Source organism: Falco cherrug, chromosome 2 (genome assembly GCF_023634085.1).
Source record: "Falco cherrug isolate bFalChe1 chromosome 2, bFalChe1.pri, whole genome shotgun sequence".
NCBI classification, from domain to species: Eukaryota; Metazoa; Chordata; class Aves; order Falconiformes; family Falconidae; genus Falco; species Falco cherrug.
In genome coordinates this window covers 765828-787490 of record NC_073698.1, presented here as the reverse complement: position 1 = coordinate 787490, position 21663 = coordinate 765828, and the positions used below count along the sequence as shown (strand labels likewise).

At 63.0% G+C, this 21663-nt stretch overlaps 1 protein-coding gene across 1 annotated transcript; it reads right to left on the bottom strand.

The window, feature by feature from the left end:
• Window positions 1-1329: 1329 nt before the first annotated feature.
• Window positions 1330-21269, bottom strand: ARRB1 (arrestin beta 1). The gene is made up of 16 exons (XM_055702443.1): window positions 21018-21269; window positions 11157-11187; window positions 10130-10190; window positions 9707-9751; window positions 8875-9071; window positions 8025-8084; window positions 7838-7905; window positions 6843-6978; window positions 6673-6757; window positions 6511-6583; window positions 5868-6005; window positions 5582-5665; window positions 5169-5192; window positions 4123-4193; window positions 3769-3820; window positions 1330-2957 (listed from the first exon to the last, which is right to left on the bottom strand). The coding sequence occupies exons 1-16, from the start codon at window positions 21035-21037 to the stop codon at window positions 2846-2848; spliced, it is 1257 nt and encodes a 418-aa protein (XP_055558418.1). The 5' UTR covers window positions 21038-21269; the 3' UTR covers window positions 1330-2845.
• Between the last annotated feature and the right edge of the window lie 394 nt (window positions 21270-21663).

Here is a 21663-nt window from a genome sequence, read left to right as displayed (position 1 = left end):
CAGGCCTGGTACCCAGCTCTCAGCATCATCCCTGCAAGTTGTTCCTCCTGTACAAATGCACAGTACCGGAGAGTCCGCAGCATTTACAGCTGTCTGGCTGCTGCGAGAGGCTGGCTTTGATGATAAGCACTGTGGCGGTTGCTCTTCTTCATGCTTGTGGGCACTGGCTCCCGGATGTATCGTGCCCTGCAGTGCCAGCCTTTAGGGCACAACCATCAGCTATGAGGAGCTCCTCGGCAGGACCCTGACTGGACACCACTTGTTTAATAAGTAGCTCGTTAGTAGGCTGTGCTCGCTGGGTACCGCGTGGCCGTGCATTTTTTTTTCAGAACCACGGGGTGGCTCGACAGAGTGGTGTGAGCAGGGCAGGTGCTGCTGCTCACCCTGGTCCTTGGCAGGAGGAGCGGGATCCGCTGCGGTGGCTGCGTGTCCATCTGTGCTGGTCTGCTAGGACGGTGTCTCAGCTGATGGAAAGCCACCGGCATTTCGGGGGCAGGGTATAGCCCGCCGTGAGAGCGACGTGTTGGTTCGGTGCCTTGCCCTGGATGTCTCTCTCTGCTGGCAGAGTGCCCAGGCAGGGCAGGCTGAAGCTGCATTAGTCATTTCACACCCAACCCACCAAGGTTTCAGGTGTTGGCTAAGAGCAACCAGGGTGCTGGGGTGGTGGAAACTGTGGGGGTCGTGCCTGGGCAGGCAGCTCTCCTGTGCTCCCCCTGTGCAGGACACAGCATGGTGCCAGCCCGGTGGTAGTTTTAGCATCGATTTGTGCAGGTTCTGCTACAGCCCAAACCTTGCAGACTGCGCACACGTGCACACACACGTGGACATCTGGTATGAGCCGAGGGCAGGAGCCAGGCTGGCGTTTACCCACCATATCTGCGTGACCTTGGAAGCCAGGGCATGCCCCAGGGAGCAGGGAGCCGCGGTGGCCAAAGTCTCCTGCAGGCAGGTGATGGGGGGGGGGGGGGGGGGGGGGGCTGGGGCTGGGGGGGAGCTGAGGCAGCCAGAGCCCCAAAGCCCAGGCAGGGATGCTGGAAACACCAGGGCTGAAGACGGGCTGCAGCTAAAGCTCATGTCCATGCTAATACACAAATTAATTAATTTGCTAGCGGGGAAACGTGCAACTGAGGACAGGAACAGCAGGATTATTCGATGCCGTGACAAGGAAACCTGCTCTCTGCGTTTGCATTTGACTTGCTGGGGTGAGACACAGCAGCAGAGGGGGGGATCAAGAGCCTCCACCCATCCCCCAGCACCCTGAACGGGTGCCTCGTTGTATTAGACCCTAGCCCCTGTCCTGAGCCAACAGAAGTGTCCAGGTGCTGGGACTGTATTTTATGATTTATTCTTTTTTTCTGAGTTTAATAAACTAGAATAATTTATTTGACAGAACACAGAAACATCACAGATATGGTGGAGAAACCAAAGAAGCAGGTATCAATGAACAGTACAAAGTAACCACTTTTACAAAAAAAAAAAAAGGTACCACTCTGCCCATCAGCTTTACCCAAAAGTAACGGGGTGAGGGGCTCAGCTCTGTGCTCCCCCGGCCAGGGAAGGACGGAGCTATCCCCATGGGTTGCTCTCAGATGATGATGCTGACCGCAACAGCACAATAAATAGTGAGAAGGGCCTTTCGATCGGTGGTGGGAGACCCCAGCAGACCCCAGTGGGGTGGGATGGGACCCAGGCACCCAGCAAGGGAGCCCCAGGACCAGCACCGCCGTCGGGAGGCACAAGCATCTGGTGAAACACTGGTTAGGGCAGCAAACGCTGTGCTCCCCTTCCCTCCCGATCCCCAAATAGGTGCTTGACCCCCATGCAGGCACAGATAAGGGGAAAACATCAACCAGGGGAGCTTTGCAGCTTGGGGTTGCAGGCAGGGGGGCAAAGCATCCTTGGTGTAACGCCAATGGGAACAAGGCTTACACCATGACCCTGCTGTGGCTGAGAAAAGGCATTCGCAGCCTCTCCCAGAGCAGATGGCACAGACCGATGGCGGGGGCCCGCATGCCCCTGCTGCCAGCCCTGTCCCTGTGTGCCAGCTCCAAGTCTGCTGGCCTTACCTGGCCCCAGCAACTCATAGCTCGGAGCTCCTTCCCTCCAGGGAGGCTCTATTGGTGTAAAAATCGGTGCAACTGAAGGATAAATCCCCGGGGTCGGCTGCTCAGGTGGATTGGGGGTGGGGGGAAGAGCAGGGGGAGCGATGCCCACCCAGCTTTGCCAGCTCCAAAACCCCGGTGCCGGCTTGAGCCTTTACTGGGGAGCAGTTGGGCTTCGGTCTCAGGCAGGGTCCAAGGGTCAACGCCAGGCTCGTGCATCCCGGGCAGGGAACGCATGCGGCAGGGCCAGACAGGAGGGGACATCCAAGGTGTGCGGGTGCCCTTTCCTACGAGCAGGCTGCCTAGAAAAGACCCCACCCACCCCCCATTCTGCTGCACCCCCTCCCACCCACCCCCCGTAGCAAACTGGTGTAGAGACCGGACTTAATATAAAACGCATAAAAGAGGCAGCTCATAGGAAAGGGCTCTGAGCACAGCGGGGAAGGGGCAGTGGGTTGGACGGGAAGGGGGGGGCTAAGGCAAGGGGTGCTGTGACCCCCCCAGACCCCTCTGCCTCCAGCACCCCTCTGGCCGTGCCCTGCATGGGAAACAGCAGCTCTGGCAGCTGGATGAAGAGTGACAACACGGCACAGCTGGAAGATTATAATTGCTGTCGCCATCGGGCGATCCATAGGCTCCCGGTACAGGTAGAAAACAAAATTAATTAATTATACAAAAGAGAAGAAGCCTAATGCACGGGTGTTACTGGCGCAGGCCGGCCAGGCGAGCTGCGGGGGGCTCGCTTATCTGTCGTTGAGCTGCGGGGAGTTTGTCCGCTCCTCCTCGTCCTCTTTGTCATCCTTCATGCCCTTGAGTCGCTGGCGGGCAAAGTCTTCGAACACAATGTCGTCGTCACTAGCGGAGACAGAAGGGAGAGGGGCTTTACTGGGGGGGGATGACAGGGTGTGTGGCGAGCCTGGGATTTGGGGGCACCCACTGCAAAGCTGCCCTGGCTCGCACGGCGAAGGCAGGTGTGCTCCCACATGCTCAACCTGTGCTGCGGCATCTCAGCAGCTCGGGGGGCTCTTAAAACCCCATCCTTCAGCAAACAGCCTCATTTTTCAAAGCTTTACCAATGCTTGCCCTCCCCCCCCCCCCCCCCCCCAAAAAAAAAAGCCCCCAGAGGGGTGGATGCCTCAGCGCTTGCTCAGTGAGCCAGCTGAGCAGCCCAGGAGTGATGCGCAGCCCCAGAGCTCTGCATCGGCATCACTGGGGCTGTCCACGCCATTCCCCCTGCTCCTCGGGGAGCGGCTGGGTTGGTGGAATGCTGCAAAACCTCCCAAACCCACTTATTCCAGCACAAACAAGGAGCTGGGGATTAACCCAGGCAGTGCAACATGACCGTGGCATCACCAGCCCCGGGGACTCCGCAGGGACACCCCCACCCCTCCGATGCACGATCCCGGCGGGCGCTTTCTTACTGCGGTTTCTCCTGTTTTTTGGAAAGCCGTGCAGGGAGATGGCGAGGGAGGAGAGAAGAGAGACGGGCAGGGCATGCGTTACAGGTTACGTGCGTGGGGTTAGTCACGGCGTGCCGATCCCACGGTACGGCACGGCACAGCAGGCATTAGTGGGTTAGGGGGGGTGCCATGCAACCTCTGGAAACACTTCACATTCCCACACAGACCCCGAGGAGGGGGAGCGGGGGTTTCTTTTTGTCTCTTACTTTGTGTCAAGCTCTATCAGATTTGTATCTATGGGTGCTTCGTTCTCTGGAACTGAACAGAGGGAAGTATGGCACAGGATTAGTCACCGCAGACACCGGGGTCGTCACTGCCGTCCCACCGGGTGGGTGCGACCCCTCCCAGAGTGTGGCTGCAGGGGGGTGATGGGGGCACCCCCATGGTTTTAGCCATGCTGCCCTGTGAACGGGTTGCCATGGGCTTGACGGGAGCCGAAAACCTCCATCAGGCACCGCGCAGCCTCTCTGGCACAGACAGAGGAGCGGGCTGACCCCTCTGCCCGCTCCCACCCCCCACCCCATGGGGGTGCTGCCCCACACCCGGGGCTGGACACTCACCGTCCCGGTGTGCCGGTTCCTCCTTAGGTTTTGGATGCATCAGCGTGAAGGGCAGCTCCACTGCAACATCGCTGCAAGAGAGGCTGGGGTAAAGCACAAGGCTGCCTGCGCTTTGCAGTCAGAACGAGGGAACTTTGGGGAGGGGTGGGGGGGGCAGAACAACATCCCACATTTCAGCTGCCAGAGAGACCACAAAGCCGAGAAAAAAACTGTATTATCCTTCGTGGAGCCTCTTTGCAGCTATCGCGCTTCTTGCTCGAGCTTGACCCTGCGCTTTGGGATCAGCACAAAGCCCCCCGGGCTGCAGGGCCGGCCAGAGGGCACGAGGGAGGAGATCAGCGCAGCAAAAATCTGCCTTTTAGCAGCTTAGCAGCAGCCGGGCATCCAAATCCCCTGGGATAAGGCTGCGTGCCGGCAGCGCCACATGAACGGCAGCAGGGTCTGGGCACCGTCGGCATGGCGGGAAGGGATGGAGGAAGCACGCCGAGTTTCCCGGTGCTCAGCGGGCACAGGGACAGCAGGGTGGGACAGCCCCAACACAGCCCCGAGCTCCTCCGGGGACTGGGCAGGACACAGCTCTGCCTCTTCCACCCGCAAGCGTGGTGCAGCAGGCGGGGGAGCGCGTGGTGTGTCCCCCCGTGACACCCCGCAGGAGGGGGGGCGATGTGAGGAGAGACTGGGAGAACCCCGGAGACTCTTATCCTCACGGCTGGAGATGCTCAGCCCTAAGGAGCCACCTCCAGGCTCTGCTCGCTGCCCCCAGCAGCACCCGTGGGCCCTTCTCCCACCCGCCCTGCTGCTCTGGCACGAGGGGCGGATGCAGGGTCCGACCCCCACCGGCACCCCCATCCCACCACCCCATCCCATCTCTGCCAGCTGCCCGGCCCTGGGCTTCGGCTGAGCTGGTGACCCCAACAGCAGCAGCATCCCAAGGACAAATACATGGTCAGGGTGGCAGCAGAGGGGGCTGAGGCGCTGGAGGGTGCAGTGGGGAGCTGTGGCAGTGATTTGGGGGTCTTCGGAGGTGGGGGCGGTACGGGCATTACCTGGAGGCGAGGTCTCCCAGCAGGCTGGCATGGGTCGAAGGAGACAACACATTAGTCACCGTCCCCCGAGGGTGTGTGACCCACCCCCCTCCAAACCTTGTGTCCCCCCCACGCTGCTGAGTGCCAGGGCAGGTCTGTGAGGGGGATGGGCCCCATCCTGCAAAAGGTGCCGCAGCACAGAGCAGGGGGAAGCAGGGTTGTTGTATGAATTAATGACCCCCCCAGCAGTGGCCACACCGGTGTCCCCAGAAAGGGCCACCTCACCCAGAGCTGGGCTCTGCCACAGCTTCACCATCCTGCCCTGGGAACTGGGCAGCATCCTGGGGAGGACACACCGAGGCCAGACCCAAGCCCAAAGGAAAGCAAAGGAAGAGAGGGGGTGCAGCGTGGGGAAGAGGGTCCCCAACACTCACCCTCCTCGTGACACCACCAGCTTCACCTTCACCTTGTAGGAGACGATAATGCCCAGGATCTCCTTGTTGGCTCCATCTCTTAACCTGGAGGAAGGGGCAGGTGGCAATCAGTGTGAGGATGTCCATGGGGACCAGCACCCCGTCCTCTTGAAGGCCTGCCCACAGGGGTCTTCCCCAACCCAAGCATCACCCCTGGAGCAGCAGCTGGATGCCCACCAGGGCTCAGACCTTCCCCGCCCCCCGTGCTGACGGAGCAGGTGCCCCAGGGGTGGCTGGAGGGGCTCACAGCGTGCTGGATGCCAGGTTGGTGTCCTCGTGCTTGAGCTTGCCATCCAGTGCCAGCCCTCGCTTCTCCCGGTTGTTGGCGAGGAAGGGGGTCAGGGTGTAGACTTTGCAGAACGTCGAGCTCGGGGCCACCATGTCACTAGGGATGACAGCCAGCATCAGCCAGAGCCCCAGCTCCCCACCCAGCTCTAATAACCCCACGGGCTACTCTAGACATCTCCATCCCAGCCTGGGGGAACATCTCTGTGCCAGGCCCAGTTTGGAGAACATCTCCATCCCAGCCTCAGCCTAGAGGACATCTCCTTTCCAGGCCCAGTCTGGAGGACATCTCCATCCCAACTTCAGGCCCAGCCCAGACATCTCCATCTCAGCCTGGAGAACATCTCCATCCCAACTCCAGACCCAGTGCAGCAGCCACCTTTGTCCCTGCCCCAGCCTGGAGTTCACCTTCAGCTGGCAGGACGCAGAGGGTAACATCTCCCAGGGTGCCATCAAAAAAAGGGCCTCCATCTCCCCACTCCTCCCACCAGGACCTGTTCACTGAATGCAGCATCCCACTGGTGCTGCATCAGGGCAGGAGATCTCCAAGCCTCCTCCAAAGTCCCCAGAACCCCTCACAATGTCCCCGAGGAGCTGGTACTCACTCAGCGTCCTCCACGGCCACCGGGCACTTGTACTGGGCAGTGTTGAAGAGGCAGATGTCGGCGTACTGGCGCACTGGGGCGAGAGATGGAGACATGGGTGTCGGGGAGGGCCCCCGCAGGGACGGGGACAGCAGCTGAGGGTGGCGAAGCCATGCTCCTCACCTGAGATCTTGATCTTCTTTACCGTCTTGCTGGTGTTGTTGGTGACGTGGACGTTGACGCTGATCGGCTCTCCATGGTAGTAGATCTGCGAGGGAGCAAAGGAAGGGGGACAGTGAAGTCCCCATCCTCCCCAGGGTCACCCAGCCAGTGTCCCCTCCCCACCCACCCACCTCCTTGTCCAGGGATGCCTCGAGGTGCAGCGGTTTGTCCGACATGAGGAACTGCCGGGTGGTCTCCGCCATGGGCTGTGGGCCAGGCCGCTCTGGTGCGTACTGGACCTTACGGATCACCAGGCGCACCGAGTTCCTGGAGGGGAGACGGCAAGAGGAGAACCCAAGTGCCCGGCTGCCTGGAGGCAGCTCTGCCCGCAGCCTGCCCTCTTTCTTGGCCCATTTTGGGTCAAATCCCTCTTTTCTTCTGGTCTGCTGGGTCAGGAGAAGGATGCCGTGGGAGGTCTCGGCCGGATGCCCAGCTCACCTGGCCTGCAAGGGGGGGAAGCCCCACGGACGAACCAAGCTGCCTGTGTGGCCCCATGCCATGGCAGCGCTGGGCTCCTGGCTTGCAGCACAGTGGTGGGTATCTCCATCCCACCCCCAAGATCATCTCTGACCCATCCCTACCCTGGGAAGCGTCTTCACCCCAGTTCCAGCCCAGGGAAGACCTCTGTCCTGGAGATCATCTCCATCCCTGCCCCAGCCTGGAGGACATCTTTATCCCAGCCCCAGTCTGGAGAAATCTCCATCCCAGCCCCAGCCTGGACAACATCGCTGTCCCAGCTCCATCCTGGTGAACATCATCATTTGCAGTCCAGCCTCAGCCTAGCAAACATCTCTGTCCCAGCCCCATCATGGGAGACATCTCCATTCCAGCCCCAGCCTAGAAGACATCATCCCAACTCCAGACCCAGCACAGCAGACATTTCTGTCCCTACCCCAGCCTGGAGTTCATCTCCATCTCAGTCCCATCCTGGAGGACATCTTCATCCCAGCCCCATCCTGGAGGACATCTCCCTTCCAACCCCTTCCTGGATGTCTCCATCCCATCCCCACCTCCCCCACTGTGGGTAGCAAACTGGGGTGCCCCTTCCCCATTGCCACGTCACAGCCCCTGCCAGCACCCTGAGGATGCTGCTCCCACCCAGGCTGGACGGATCGTCTCTGCTCACCTCTTGTGGATTTTCTCCTCCAGGTTCTCTGCACAGAAAGCTTTGACCTCATAGTCCACACCACATGCCTGAAACCAGGAGGGGGCAGAGAAGAAGGCAGGGAAACGCCACAGCACCCTACCAAGTGATGACCCCAACCAAGGGCCAGTCTCCAGGGCTCAGTGGCGCAGGGACGGGTGGACCTTACCTTCCCCGTGTCCTCCGGACCCGGCTGCAGTGTGACGGAGCAAGGCAGGTTGGGGGGGATCTGAAAGGGAAAGGGGGGTTAGGACATTTCCTGGTGCCACCAGCACTCCCCCTTCCTTCCCACGGCGGGGGAGGACAATGAGGAATGGTTTCTTCATTTCCCTAATTGCATTTCCCAATTGCGCGGTGCCCTTTCCCTCCTGGCCCCACTTCAGCTCAAGTCCCGCTCTGCACCCACCCTGGACAGCCGCTCGCCTCTCCCAACCCACCCCCCAAAGTGTTACCAAAAATACATTATTTGGGGGTTTGGTTTGGGGTTTTTTTTCGTTAATCTGGGGGATTTGGAGGAATTAAGCTTGTTCCGCAGGGGGTCAGGGCTCTGGCCAAGCCCGCAGGGCTGAGCCGATGGCTCAAGCCTGGGAAATGCCACCAGGTCCCCCTGGCTCGCTCCGGCGGGGGGGCTGCCATTGCCAAAGCTGCACTGGGGAAACTGGGGGTGCAGGTACACAAAGTGAGGGTCAACCCCCACCCCATTCCCCACCCAAGCTCTGCTTCACTTTGGGGGAGCACCTGAGGACGGTGTCGCTACCCCAGTCACACTCGGGGCATGGGCCCCTGTGCCGCCATGCACCCCGTGCCTCAGTTTCCCCACTGGCAGCTGCTTTTTGTTCCCCAAGTTTGAAGATCTACTAAAACCCCTGCATCTTCATCACAGGTGGCAGCATCTCACCCCGCCCAGGACCCCACGGGGCCAGAAGGGACCCCAGCGTCTGCAGGGGAGGGGGCGTCACCATCCCCTCCAGCAGTAAGGGAAGAGCACCCAGGAGCAGTGCCACCCGCGGCCGCCCTACCTCGAAGGTGAAGGGGTAGGCGTGCTCGCCCAGCTTCTTGATCAGCCGCTCCTGCAGCCGCGTCAGGGGCTTCTTCTCCTCTGGGACCGGGGGGAAGGCCTGGGCGTTGGCCACGAAGAGGTCCTTGCGGAAAGTCAGCCCCAGCACATCCAGGTCCTCACGGCCATAGCGGAAGGCGCAGGTCAACGTCACAAAGACTGCAGAGGGTGACAAAGGGTGGAGGTTGGTGGCGTGTTGACATCATGGTGTAGCGGCATCAAAGCGTGGTGACATCATGGTGTGGTGCCATCACGGTGTGGTGCCATCATGGCACGGTGTATGGTGTAGTGGCATCATGGTGTGGTGGCATCACGATTTGGTGACATGGTGGTATGGTGTGCTGACATCACGGTGTGGTGGCATCATGGTGTGGTAGCATCATGGCGTGGTGACATGGCAGTGACATCATGGTGTGGTAGCCTCATGGTATGGTGGCATCATGGTGTGGTGACATCATCGTGTGGTGGTGTCATGATGTGGTGCCGACACAGCATGGTGGCATCATGGCTTATCCCAGTCCCAGCAGCACTGGGTGGTGGCTCCCAGGAGGTGCCATGGTGGGGAGATGAGGCCGCAACCCAGGGACCAGCCAGATGTGCCTTGGGGTGCCCACCACAGGACCCCTATCCTCTGCAGGACAGGCCACCCACTGTGGGGACGGGGCTGGAAAACGTCACCTGGGGGCCCAGAGACCCCACAGCCAGGGCAGGACTGCGAGGGGACACTGGCCACCCCCCGTGGCGGTGCCAGCTCCACGGCCCCGGGCAGGAGGGACCCTGCGGGAAGCCCTTACCTTTTCTCTCCTTCAGGTACTCGGGATCCACCAGCACCACGCCGTCTGCAAGGGAGCACCGCAGCGTCAGGGGACACCCCCGCGGGGACGGGGGGACACGGCAGGGCTGGGGGCACACTGGCAGGGCCAGGGGGCTGTGCAGGCAGCGTCGGGGGGATGTGGCAGCAGGGTTGGGGAGGGGGTTGCAGGCAGGGTTGTGGGGGGCAGGCAGGCAGGGTCAAGTGGGGATGTGCAGGCTGGGAGGGTGACATGCAGGTGACAGGGGGGAGATGCAGGCAGTGGGGGGACGTGCAGGCAGGGTTGGGGGTCCATGGAGGCACGGTTGGGAGGGGATGTGCAGGCAGGGTTGAGGGGGGACATCCCACTCAAGCAAGCCCAGCCCACCCCGGTGTGTCCCCCCAACCTTGCCCCGGCTCCACGTACCCACGGGGTCCACCACATCAATGTGATCCACGAAATCCCTCTTCCCCAGGTAGACGGTGAGCTGCGGGAGGGATGGCGGGGTCAGGGATGCGTGCCAGCACAGCTCCGGGGATGTCCTGGGGTGTGGTCACCACCCACTGGGGGTCCATCACCACATGTCACCCCGTCCCTGTGGCACCCAAAAGCCAGCCGCCCCTCTGTCCCAGCTCCGGCCCCAGGAACCCCTCCAGATGTCCCCAGACCTGGAGGCAGTTGGCATCTGGGGACATCTGGGTTCAGGACAAGCCCCAGCTGGGACCCCATGGGCTTGTCCCCGGGGGTCTTGCCAGTGGGGCAGGGCTGAGCCCCACAGCATCACCCCCCCCAGCTCTCTCCTGATGGGGAAACTGAGGCACGGGGCACAGAAACATCACCCAAGGGTTAGCAGGAGCATGCTCCTCAGGGAACATGGGAATGACGAAGAGGGACGTCAGCTCCAAGCTGGGACCAAGCCCTGGTGCTGGTGCATGCTGCCACCGGCTTGGACAGTCCCCGGCTCGCCAGCTCAGCATCCCTGGCACCAAATCCGACTTGCCTCCCACCACGCAGCCCCAGCGATCCCAGCCGGATCCCAGCTGGAGCCGGTTAGCTCCGACCCCAGCCTCACCCAGCAGGTGACTGGATAAATAAGCTTTTCCCTCCAGCGCAGGGCAGGCAGGAGCCGGCAGCTGCCACGCCGGCACTTAGAGGCACCAGCCCATGCTGCCAGACCCACAGAAATCCCACGGGCAGGGCTGCCTGCCCCCAGCACCCACCTGCTCACCCCCTGACCTTGGGCAAGCCCCCCCCAACCCTGCTGTGCCTCAGTTTCCCTCCCTGCTGGCGCAGCAGGATGCTCTGGCAGCCAGCAGCTTGCAGGGCATCTCTGGGGTCTGCGCCTCGCTCCTGGCTGTGCTTGCAGGATTCGGGAAGGGGGGACACCCTGGGAAGCACCGGCTACCCCCGCATCCCCCCCATCTCCCTGGGCAGCTGCTGGCCCCCCACTTACCTTCCCGTTGGGACTGGCTTTCTTAAACACCCTGCAAAAGACAAAAGGGGGGGGGTCGTTAGCGGCTGGGGCACCCATGGGTGCTGCGGGATGCAGCTGCATCACAGCGGGGCGGTACCTGACCCTGTACCACACAGCACCCACAATGCCCAGCCCTACACGGTGCTGTGGGGCAGACTGGCAGTACCTGACCCTATATACCATATGGGGGCATGCAGAGCCCAGTCCTGCCCCCATATGGCCCGGGGCGGGAGGGGGGGCTGGCCATTCACCCCCCCACCCCATAGGCCATACGACAGCAGCCAGCCCCACCCCCGTGCCTCAGTTTACCACCCGAGCGGCACGCTGGTGCTGGCATGGAGGTAGGGCCCGACACCTTCCTGCAGTGCAGTTACACCAGGGAGGGGTTTGGCCCCTTGTCTGCAACAAGTGGGGTGTCCCAGCAGCCCCCTGCCCCATGGGGCTCATGCTTCGGGGGGGTCCCTGCATGCGTCTGCCCTGAGCAAGACAGGACAACCCAGCTCTGCTGCTGGGCAAGGTGCTGCGCAAGGAGCAGTGCAAGGTGCTGTGCAAGGAGCAGTGCAAGGTGCTGTGCAAGGGGCAGTGCAAGGGGCAGTGCAAGGTGCTGTGCAAGGGGCAGTGCAAGGAGCAGTGCAAGGTGCTGTGCAAGGGGCAGTGCAAGGAGCAGTGCAAGGTGCTGTGCAAGGGGCAGTGCAAGGGGCAGTGCAAGGAGCAGTGCAAGGTGCTGTGCAAGAGGCAGTGCAAGGTGCTGTGCAAGGTGCTGTGCAAGGGGGCAGTGCAAGGTGCTGTGCAAGAGGCAGTGCAAGGTGCTGTGCAAGGGGCAGTGCAAGGAGCAGTGCAAGGTGCTGTGCAAGGGGCAGTGCAAGGTGCTGTGCAAGGTGCTGTGCAAGAGGCAGTGCAAGGTGCTGTGCAAGGTGCTGTGCAAGGGGCAGTGCAAGGAGCAGTGCAAGGTGCTGTGCAAGAGGCAGTGGAAGGGGCCGTGCAAGGGGTAGTGCAAGGTGCTGTGCAAGGAGCAGTGCAAGGTGCTGTGCAAGGGGCAGTGCAAGGAGCAGTGCAAGGTGCTGTGCAAGAGGCAGTGCAAGGTGCTGTGCAAGGGGCAGTGCAAGGAGCAGTGCAAGGTGCTGTGCAAGGGGCAGTGCAAGGAGCAGTGCAAGGTGCTGTGCAAGAGGCAGTGCAAGGTGCCGTGCAAGAGGCAGTGCAAGGGGCCGTGCAAGGGGTAGTGCAAGGTGCTGTGCAAGGAGCAGTGCAAGGTGCTGTGCAAGGGGCAGTGCAAGGAGCAGTGCAAGGTGCTGTGCAAGAGGCAGTGCAAGGTGCTGTGCAAGGGGCAGTGCAAGGAGCAGTGCAAGGTGCTGTGCAAGAGGCAGTGCAAGGGGCCGTGCAAGGGTTAGTGCAAGGAGCAGTGCAAGAGGCAGTGCAAGGTGCTGTGCAAGGGGCAGTGCAAGGAGCAGTGCAAGGTGCCATGCAAGGGGCAGTGCAAGGGGCAGCACAGGGTGCCATGCAAGGAGCAGTGCAAGGTGCCATGCAAGATGGTGTGCAAAGGCTCTGCTGTACAAAGTGTCGCGCAAGGTGCAGCATGAGGTGCTGTGCAAGATGCCATGCACAGGCCCTGCTGTGCAAGGTGCTAAGCAAGGTGTCATGCAAGATGCTGTGCAAGATGCCGTGCAAGGTGCCATGCAAGATGTTGTGCACAGGCCCTGCTGTGCAAGGTGGTGTGCAAGGCAGCAGCAAAGGCCCTGCCATGTCAGATGCAGTGTGAGGCGCTGAGCAAAGGCCCTGCTGTGCCAGGAGCAGTGCAAGGTGCCATGCAGAGGCCCTGCTGCGTGAAGCCAGGCTTTCTGCCAGCCAGGGAACAGCACGGCAGAGGGGCCGCACCCAGCAAGCACCACAGCACCCCGCTCACAGCTCCCCTTGCACGCAGAGCTGCCCAGCCCACCCCAGGTGACGGAGGACATTTCTCCAGCCCAAGCCAAGCGGTGCAGGGAAGGGTCCCAGGGGGAAGAAGCACCCACCAGCACAGCCCTGTTGGGTACCAGGGTCCACCCAGCCCTTGGCATCTGGGTGAACCAGCAGCCACAGGCACTGCCAGCGCCCTGCTCTGGAAAACACAAGGCGTCAGGAAGCAGGCACAGCACACCGCATGGGGAAGGCGCCCAGACATCACCACGATGGGCAGCAGCCCAAAGCCTGCAGAGCAGCATCCCAGCTGCCTTCCAGCACCTTCGTCTCAGTTCTGGGATTTAATTTGTTTCTAATCACTTGAAAGTAAATTAAAAATAAGGTTTCCACTGCACACACAGATATTAAAAAGGAGGCTGGGATGAGGTTGCAGCATCATGGCACAGCAGCTTCCCCGGGGCCAGGGACAAGCCCTGTGGGTGGCCTGGGGAGCTGGCTGCAGCATGGGACACATCACCGAGGACGGGGGCACCCCGAGGGATGAGCCCCCATCCCAGTGTGTTTGCATCCACTGTGGCTGTGGGGTTATGGTCCCCACTGTCACCTCTGCCCCACGGGACGTGGCTGGATCCCAAAGCCACTGGACAGGCGAGGAGAGAGTGGGGTGCCCCTGTCCCCAGGGCTTTCCACCCATCCTCCATCCCAGGGGATGCCCTGCGCTGTGGGAACAGCCCCCAGGCACCCCCCAAAATCCCTCTGCAAGACCCCACGGAGCTGCGGGGGAAGGATGGGGGTCCCGCATGCCACCGCGGTGTTGTAGGTGCTGGGGAAGCCGGAGCATCCCCAGTCTGGCAGGGGCAGGCAGGGCTCCCTCACCCAGCACTGCCCCATTTCAGAAGCTGTTCGGAGCGTGCCCTGGCGTGAAGCCACCCATAATGGGTTCTCCTCGGATAATCCCTCCTCGCCTTTAAATTCCATTAAAGCCATCCGGGAAGATTAGCAGCTGCGGTTCAAGGCTGGGAAAAACAATTCCCAGGGCAGCTGCTCGGCTTTGCCAAAATACCAGGGGGTATTTCGGGGTGGGGGCTCCTCCAGGCACTGCTGGGATGGACCCTCACCCCAGGACCAAGCCGAGCCGCTGGCATCCCACTGTGTCCTGCTGAGGGGCAGCAGCAGCCACTGGGTTTGCGTGGCACAAGCAGGGGAGGAAAAGAGCCGGCGGCAGCTTGGGACAAGCCCGAGGTGCAGTGCCCGGCCGGGGGTGAGCACAGCCCTGGCGATGGGGTGGGATGCACCGGTCAGCTGCAAGCACCGTGCTGGGGGATGCGTGGTGACACACTGGGGAGGGTCCTCGCACATCCAAGTGCCAGCAGCACAGTCCCTGCGCCCAGCAGAGCCTCGACAGGGGTATCCACAAACCTGCCGTGCGTGCTGGGTGCCCCTGGTCCCTGTGCCCACATGCCAGGGTGACCCTCACCCCTCTGCCGGCATGCCAGGGTGATCCTCAAACCATGCCCAGGTGCTGCACTGTTCACCCCCATCCCTGCATGCCAGGGTGACCCTCACTCCCAGGCTGGGGTGGCCTTCATCCCCATGTCCACGTGCCAGGGTGACCCTCAGCCCCGCGCCCACACGTTGGTCCACGCAGGAGGGCCAGCAGTGCCAAGGGTGCCAGCAAGCCCCAGCACCAGCCTCACTGGCCCAGGAAAGCGCTGGTGCTCAACATAGTATGGCCCTGGGCTACCGGGGACATCCATCCCCCCGGCTCCCATCATGCCATGTCACCCAGCAGGCATCACCACGAGGTCCTCAGGGACCGGAGCACCCACATGGCACCGCTCGGGCTCTGCGGCGCATGCGGCCAGCCGGGAGCAGGATGCAGCCCCACCGTGCAGGCAGGAGGAAGCGGTGTTGCTCCTTCAGGAAGCCAATTTTCACCACCCCTGAAATCCCAGCGAGATTCCAGGAAGCGGCTGGGATTCCCAGGAACGGAGCCACTCTCCCCAGTCCTGACAGAGAAGGGGCTCAGCATGGAGATTTCCTCTGCGGAAGACTCAGCAACTGGGAAAAGGGTAGAAAAAAGGGGATTGCTGAAATTCAGCATTCCTGCTGAGTGACAACGCCTGGCAATGCCGGGAAAGGGCCCTTCCTTCATCCGCTTCCAGCTCAGCCACCGCCGGCAGCAGCTCTCATGCCAGAGAAGCCCAGGCAGGAGGAAGAGGGCAGGGGGCTGGGCAGGGGGCTCAGCCAAGGCTGGAGGAAGGCCGAGTGCTGAGCTGCTCCAGCGAACCCCTGGCACCACCCACCCCAGAAGCACGAGGATGCTTTTACACTGTGCAGCACCCTCCCCCCCGGACCTTGTTGTGCCTCGGTTTCCCCATGAGCCTGGCCCTCATGCACCTGCAGAAAGAGTGGGGAGGTACTGCCTGCCTGGAGGGGGGCACGGGCCATGACCCCCGGAAAGCCGAGAGCCCAGGGACACCCCAGCATTGAAAACCGGCAAGAGGTCAGGCCCCCCAGGGTGGGCTCTTGGCAGGGCCCATGGTGGGGAGGGGCAGTACAAGTGCATTGTCATGTCTGTGTCCCAACAGCCCTGCGTCCCTGCATCCATGTCCCCGGATCTCTGTATCCATGCCCCTGCACCCCCACATCTCTGCATCCCTGTGTCCCTATGTCCCTGCATGTCTGTGTCCCCACATCTCTGCATACCTGTGTCCCTGCACCCGTGTCCCCACACCTCTACATACCTGTGTGCCTGCATCCCCACATCTCTGCATCCCTGTGTCCCTCCATCCATGCACCCGTGTCCCCATATCATTGCATCCCTGTGTACCCACATCCCTGTGTCCTTGCATCCCTGTCTCCCTGCATCCATGTATCCCCATGTAGCCATATCCCTGCATCCCCGTGTCCCTACATCCTCATGTCCCTGTGTCCCCACATCTCTGCATCTTTGTGTCTGTGCATCCTCGTGTCCCCCCGTGCCATCCCCTCCAGAGCCGCAGGGCCCAGCATAACTTGGCCAAGCTCTGGCAGGGGACCACAGCAGGATCCGGCCCGGCCGTCGGGCTGCTGCCGAGGGAGCATGGGGGCCAACCCACGCTGCCGCTCTTGCTCCCTTGGCCCCACATGAGCCCCAGGAGATGACAGGAGCTGTTGACAAACCCTCTGCCAGGCACATAAACACTCAGGAACATTGGGAACATCCCGCCAGCCCTTCCTGGGTGGCCTCTCCTCGGTAAGGGCTGGGGGTTGAGTGTTCCCAGCCGAGGTGGGATGAGCATTTCCATGAACAGGATGCTCGGCGCGAGGGTTTGCTGGCACCACCATCCCCAGTGCACAGGGTGAGGGCTGGATCCTGCACCAGCACCAGCAAAACCAGCCTGAACAGGAACGCTGCTGCAACTAAATAAATGGGGAGGGGGCGGGGGCAGAGGGGAGGAATAAAGGACCTGGGCTCATCAGGCAAGGGCATCAGCACTGTTACTCAGTGCTTCCCCTTCCCCACAATTCATTAATTGCTTTTAAGGCCAAGGGGTGATCAGAGCATCCAGTCTCAAGAGCCAGGGATGGAGGGGGTGATGCCACCCTCCTGAGAGCCCAGGGCAATTAACAGGGGGATCCTTCTGGGTAATTAATGAGACATTACATAAAAGCAAGGTTGGGAGCATCCTCTGCCAGCCTGACACCTCCCTGTCACCCACCATCCCCTCGCCAGGGACCAGCACCCAGGGGAGACCCCGGGGAGGGCTCGCACCAGGAAGGTTCCAGCGTGCCGGGAAGCCCTGGGAAACACGGCCAAGGGATGGAGGCTCAGCTGGTCCTGCTGCCAGGACCCCCCCACCCTGAGATGCTGTGAGCGGGTGCAGCAGTGATGCCTCCTGCCCAACCTTCATTACACAAACGAAGCCACTAATGAACCCCAGCAAAGGCGAGATCGATGGCAGGCGCTGCAGAAGTGCTGAGCAGGAAACAATTACTCACCGCTCCTCGCCAGCACCCATCCACGCTGGCCCCACGCCGGGGGCAGGAACCCCACACAGCCCCCCGGCTGTGGGTGCAGGACTCTGGGGTGTCCCCATGCCATGGGTGCACGAGCCCCACTGCAAGCGAGACCTGCACGGCCCCACACAATGGGTGCAGAAGCCCTGCAAAACCCCGTGCTACAGTGCAGGAGCCTGGGCTGGCCTTGTGCTATGGGTGCAGGACTCCTACACAACCCCACATTACGGGTTCAGGAGCCCCATAGGGCCTGAGACATGCACAGCCTCATGCTGTGGGTGCAGGAGCCCCGCACAGCCCCACCAGCCCCATGCTGTGGGTGCAGGAGCCCCACGCTGCCCCACGCTCTGGGTGCAGGAGCCTGGGGTAACCTCATGCTACGGGTGCTGCATCCCTCCTACCAGAAAGACCCCCACAGATGCACATCCCAACGGCCACCTCTGCCCAAAAGCACCCATGGGAGCGGGGATGGGGCATGCTGGGACACAGTGGCTTTTCGCACCTCAGCAGCTGCTCGATGCCGGGGGGGACCCTTGCCCGCCACCACTGCCGGATCCGGGGGGAGGGATGGAGGAAGCGTGGAGTCTTCCCTCCCCCTCAGCCCTTCCTGGTGTCGAAACGCTGGAGACATGAGGCAGGAAGCTGCCACCGTCACTGCCCACCAGCGATCTCCAAGCCTGGGGGCCCCGTGCCACGGGCTGGCAGCCCCAGTGCCCCCCGCGCCCCCGGCACACTGCCACAAGGCCATATCCTGCTCTCCTGGCCACCCTGCCCTCTCCCTGCCACTCATCCGGTACCTTAATGAGCTCGTTAGGTACACGTCCGGGACTAATGATCGCTTTATTTGGTGGCTGATAATTGAGTGGGGGCCGTTTTGATCTCTGTTCGGAAGATTTACGAGGATTTGGTTCCCCTGGGCATCAGAGCGGGGTCTGACGGCAACGCCATCGATTGCCTTGAACCTTGGGTGGAAGAGCCAGGGTTTTCACTGGCTCTCACGCTAATGGGGCCAGCGGGCAGATCTAATTAGCCAGAGCCGCGTTAGAAGGGATCTCCAGGGATAACGGAGCCGCCAGCAACCACATCACACGCTCCAGCACAACCCCGTGGCGGCGGCCAGTGGCTCTGTGCCAGCTGTGCCGGGATGAGCACCGAGCACCCCAGCAGCCGATCCCAAAGCCTGAGCATCCCATGGGCTGAAGGCTGCATCCTGCATCCCCGCTGCATCCCGCCGCATCGCCTGCCAGGCTCAGCAGCAGCATCCCCCAGCTGGGTCAGAGCTTCGCTGGCTTCCTTGGCAAGGAAACGCCTTGGCTGTGGGATCCGGGATGTGTCTGGATCCTGCTGTTACTACCAGAGTTTGTTCTCCAAACAACATCCAGGAAGCAGGAGACTCCCCTCCCGGGCCACCTTCCAGGGCTCCTTCTCTTCCCAGCGGAGATCCCTGTCCTGCTCCCAGACCCTACGCATTCATCCAGGGGGATGCACAGGATGCCAGGACTGCAAAGCAACCGGGGGGACCTATTGGTCCTGGCGCGGTTTGATGCGGCAGAGGGGCAGGATGGGACCACGGGGTGCAGGGAAGGGTGCAGAGGGGTGCCCAGTGCCAACAGAGGTGGACTGCCACACTGGGACCACTGCAGTGCTTCCCCAGCTCCAGCCTTGGCTCCGCTGACAACTGGGAAACCACCCTCCACCGCAGCTCAAACCACGGGCCACCAGCGGAGCACCCGACTGGCCCATGGAGGCCAGCAGGTGCCCGTGGGGCCGCAGCTACCCTGCCTGGGTGCTGGGCAGGAGGAGCTGGGGAGGGGGAGATGCGTGTTCTTGGAGAAGCTGCAAATATCGAGGCGGCATGTTTGGCGGCCACCGGGCTGGCCTGCTCCCCGGCACTGCCAGCAGCCACAAACTTGCCTGTTTACTCCACCGAGCCACTTCCTCCGCTCTTCCCACCGCGGGGCTTTGAAGGGGGCTCGGCAGGAGGCTGGGAACGGCAGCACGATGACGCACGGAGCGGCACCGGCTGAGCCCCCCAGCCCCCCGCCGAACGCGGGGACAGCCCCTGCACCCTGCATGCCAGGCTCGCCAGCACCTGCATGCGACCCTCACCCACGGAGCACCCAGGGCCACGCCGGGAGCTGGGTGACCCCAAAACCCTGCACCACAGAGGCATACAGGGGAGGCTGTGGGGACCCCCCAAGAAAAGTGGGGTGGCCCCACGCTGGCACTGGAGGAATCATCAGGAATGATGCTTTTTTTGGGGTGTCCGATGGTAAACCAGCTGCCGCAGCTGAACCCCCTGACCCCCTTCAGAAGCTTTGGGATGAATCCATGTGGATTTGGGGTCAGAGCTCCGAACAGGAGCTGAAAGGGAGATGGGGCGGGGGGGATTTATCAGCCTAATTACCCCCCACCCAGCTCCCTCCGGAGCGCCGCGTGGGCTGGGAGATCAGCTCCTGCCTCCCCTGCCTGCACGCCTGCCCGCGGCTGCTGCCAGCCCATGGGAATGCCGCTTGCTCGTGCTCCCCTGGGCACCCAAAAATCTCCCAGGGTCGAACGGGCTGCATACCAGGGATCGCACCCAGTGGGGGGAAACTCAAAGGGTGCTCCAGCTCCAACCCTGCTACTACAAAAGCGACGCTCGCTCCCTCCCCCTGACTCCGGGGGGGGGAGGGGGTGCTGCTTGCCTGCTCCAGGGGTGCGACAGACGTGCCAGTCCTCAATTAGGGATGCTGAGCTGGGGGGATGCAGATGCTGTCGGCCGTGGCCAGGGCAGCAACACCCAGGCAGCCTGCCCAGCAGTGATGCCCCCCCAATGCTGGGGGCTCTGCGAGAGCCCCCATATCCCAACCCACCACCCCAAAACACTGCAGCATTTCTGGAAGGTTCTGCCAAAGCAGGACCCCCTCATCCTTCCCTCCTGCCGTGGGCTGCGGGGTGGCATTAGCTGCACCAAAGCCCCAAGTCCTGACACTCAGGTGCTGGGGAAGGGGGGGGGGGGGGGGGGGGGGAGGGGGCTGAGGGGAGGGCAACGCCCCCACTACCTGCGCACCGGTGTTGGGGGTCAAGCGGGAGCACTCCTGAGCACCTGTTCCTAAAAAATACATTAATGATGGGGAGGCCCAGGGGATGGAGAGCTGTCAGAAAGGGATCCGGGTGAGGAATGGCACCGAGCCGGAGCCTGAACCCCTTGGCCACAAGGGGAGGGGTTGTCACGGGAGACACCCCCAGACCCCCCGCGCATGGGCTGGTGGCGGTCACCGGACTCCCCGCCAAGGTCCCGAAATCCCCAAATCCCGTCCCCAGGGTGGACACCTCGGCAGGTCTGTGAATTCACCCCAACCACCTCTGCCGTGCTCCGCACCCAGGGACGTGGAGGGTGGCTGGAGGGTCCCCTTACCCCCTCAGCACCACGGGCGTCCCCAAAGGGTGGCAGCCACCGCGGTGGCTCCCAGGGGACCGAGGTGTCGCAGGCCACCGTGGCCCCCCCACCTGCAGGCCTGGCACGTGTCCCCCAGCACCCCCCCATCGTGCCGAACGCGGGGCGGGGGGCGCAGGACCCGGCTCCCCTGGGTGTCGCTCCCTGCTCCCACCCGAGCCACGAGTGGGAATAATTGGGGTGACACCCCCCAAAAAAAATACCCAACAACAGCCACCCAGGCTCCGAATCGGACGGGGCAGAGCAACAACGGCGCCCAGCACCCAGCCAGCACCACGGCGGGGCGGGGGCGGCCGAGGGTCCCCGCGTCCCCCCCGGCCTCGAGCCGCTCACCGCCCACGCCGGCCCCCAGGTCGCCCCCCGCAGCGGGCGAGCCCGGCGGGGACCCCCGGCAGCCCCGGCCCGACCCTGCGGCTCAGCGCGGGGCAGCAAGCGCCGCCCCGGGATTCCCCCCCCCCCGCCCCGGGCCGCCCGGCTCCCCCCGCACCCCCGGGCCCACTCACCGGGTGCCTTTGTCTCCCATGGCCCCGCCGATCCTCAGGGCGGCTGAACCGGGAAGCGCCGGCCGGGCTTGGAAAATTACTGGCTGGATGGTGGAGGGGAGAGGCGGCGGCGGGGCGGGCGCTGGGCTCGGCGCGGCTCGGTGGGGCTCGGCCCGGCTCGGCCCAGCCCGGCGCGGCTCCGGTGCGGGCGCTGCCGAGCGCAGCCCCGCGGCGCTGCCGCCTCCGCCCGCCCCCGAGCGGCGCGGCCCCGGGGCGGGGGGGGCGGTGGCACGCGCGGGGCCACACGCCGGGGGGGCCGGGGCGGGGGGGGGTGGGTTTGTGCGCCGCCTTGCGCGCGCGCGGGGAGACGGCGGCGCACGCACACGCACACGCGCACACACACACAGACACACGCACACCCCGCGCGGGCGGGTGCGAGGGGCAGGGGCGCCCCCCCGTGCATGCACGCGCACATGCACACCAGGAGGGAGGGGCGGCCCCGCGTGCGCCGGGCCGCGCGCACACGCTCACGTCCCGCGTGCACCGGTGCACGGACGCACACGGAGGTGCAGGCTGCACGTGCACCGGCGCCGCGCGCACGCAGGTGCACCGGTGCGCGCGCACACATGCATGGAGACGTGCAACACACACACACACACACACACAC

Coding starts and splice junctions, on each gene's coding strand:
- ARRB1 (XM_055702443.1), bottom strand. CDS start 21,037: ATGGGAGACAAAGGCACCCG. Junction 9,752..10,129: donor TGATGTGGTGGACCCCGTGG/GTACGTGGAGCC, acceptor GCTCCCTTGCAG/ACGGCGTGGTGCTGGTGGAT. Junction 6,584..6,672: donor AAAGAAGATCAAGATCTCAG/GTGAGGAGCATG, acceptor CTCTCGCCCCAG/TGCGCCAGTACGCCGACATC.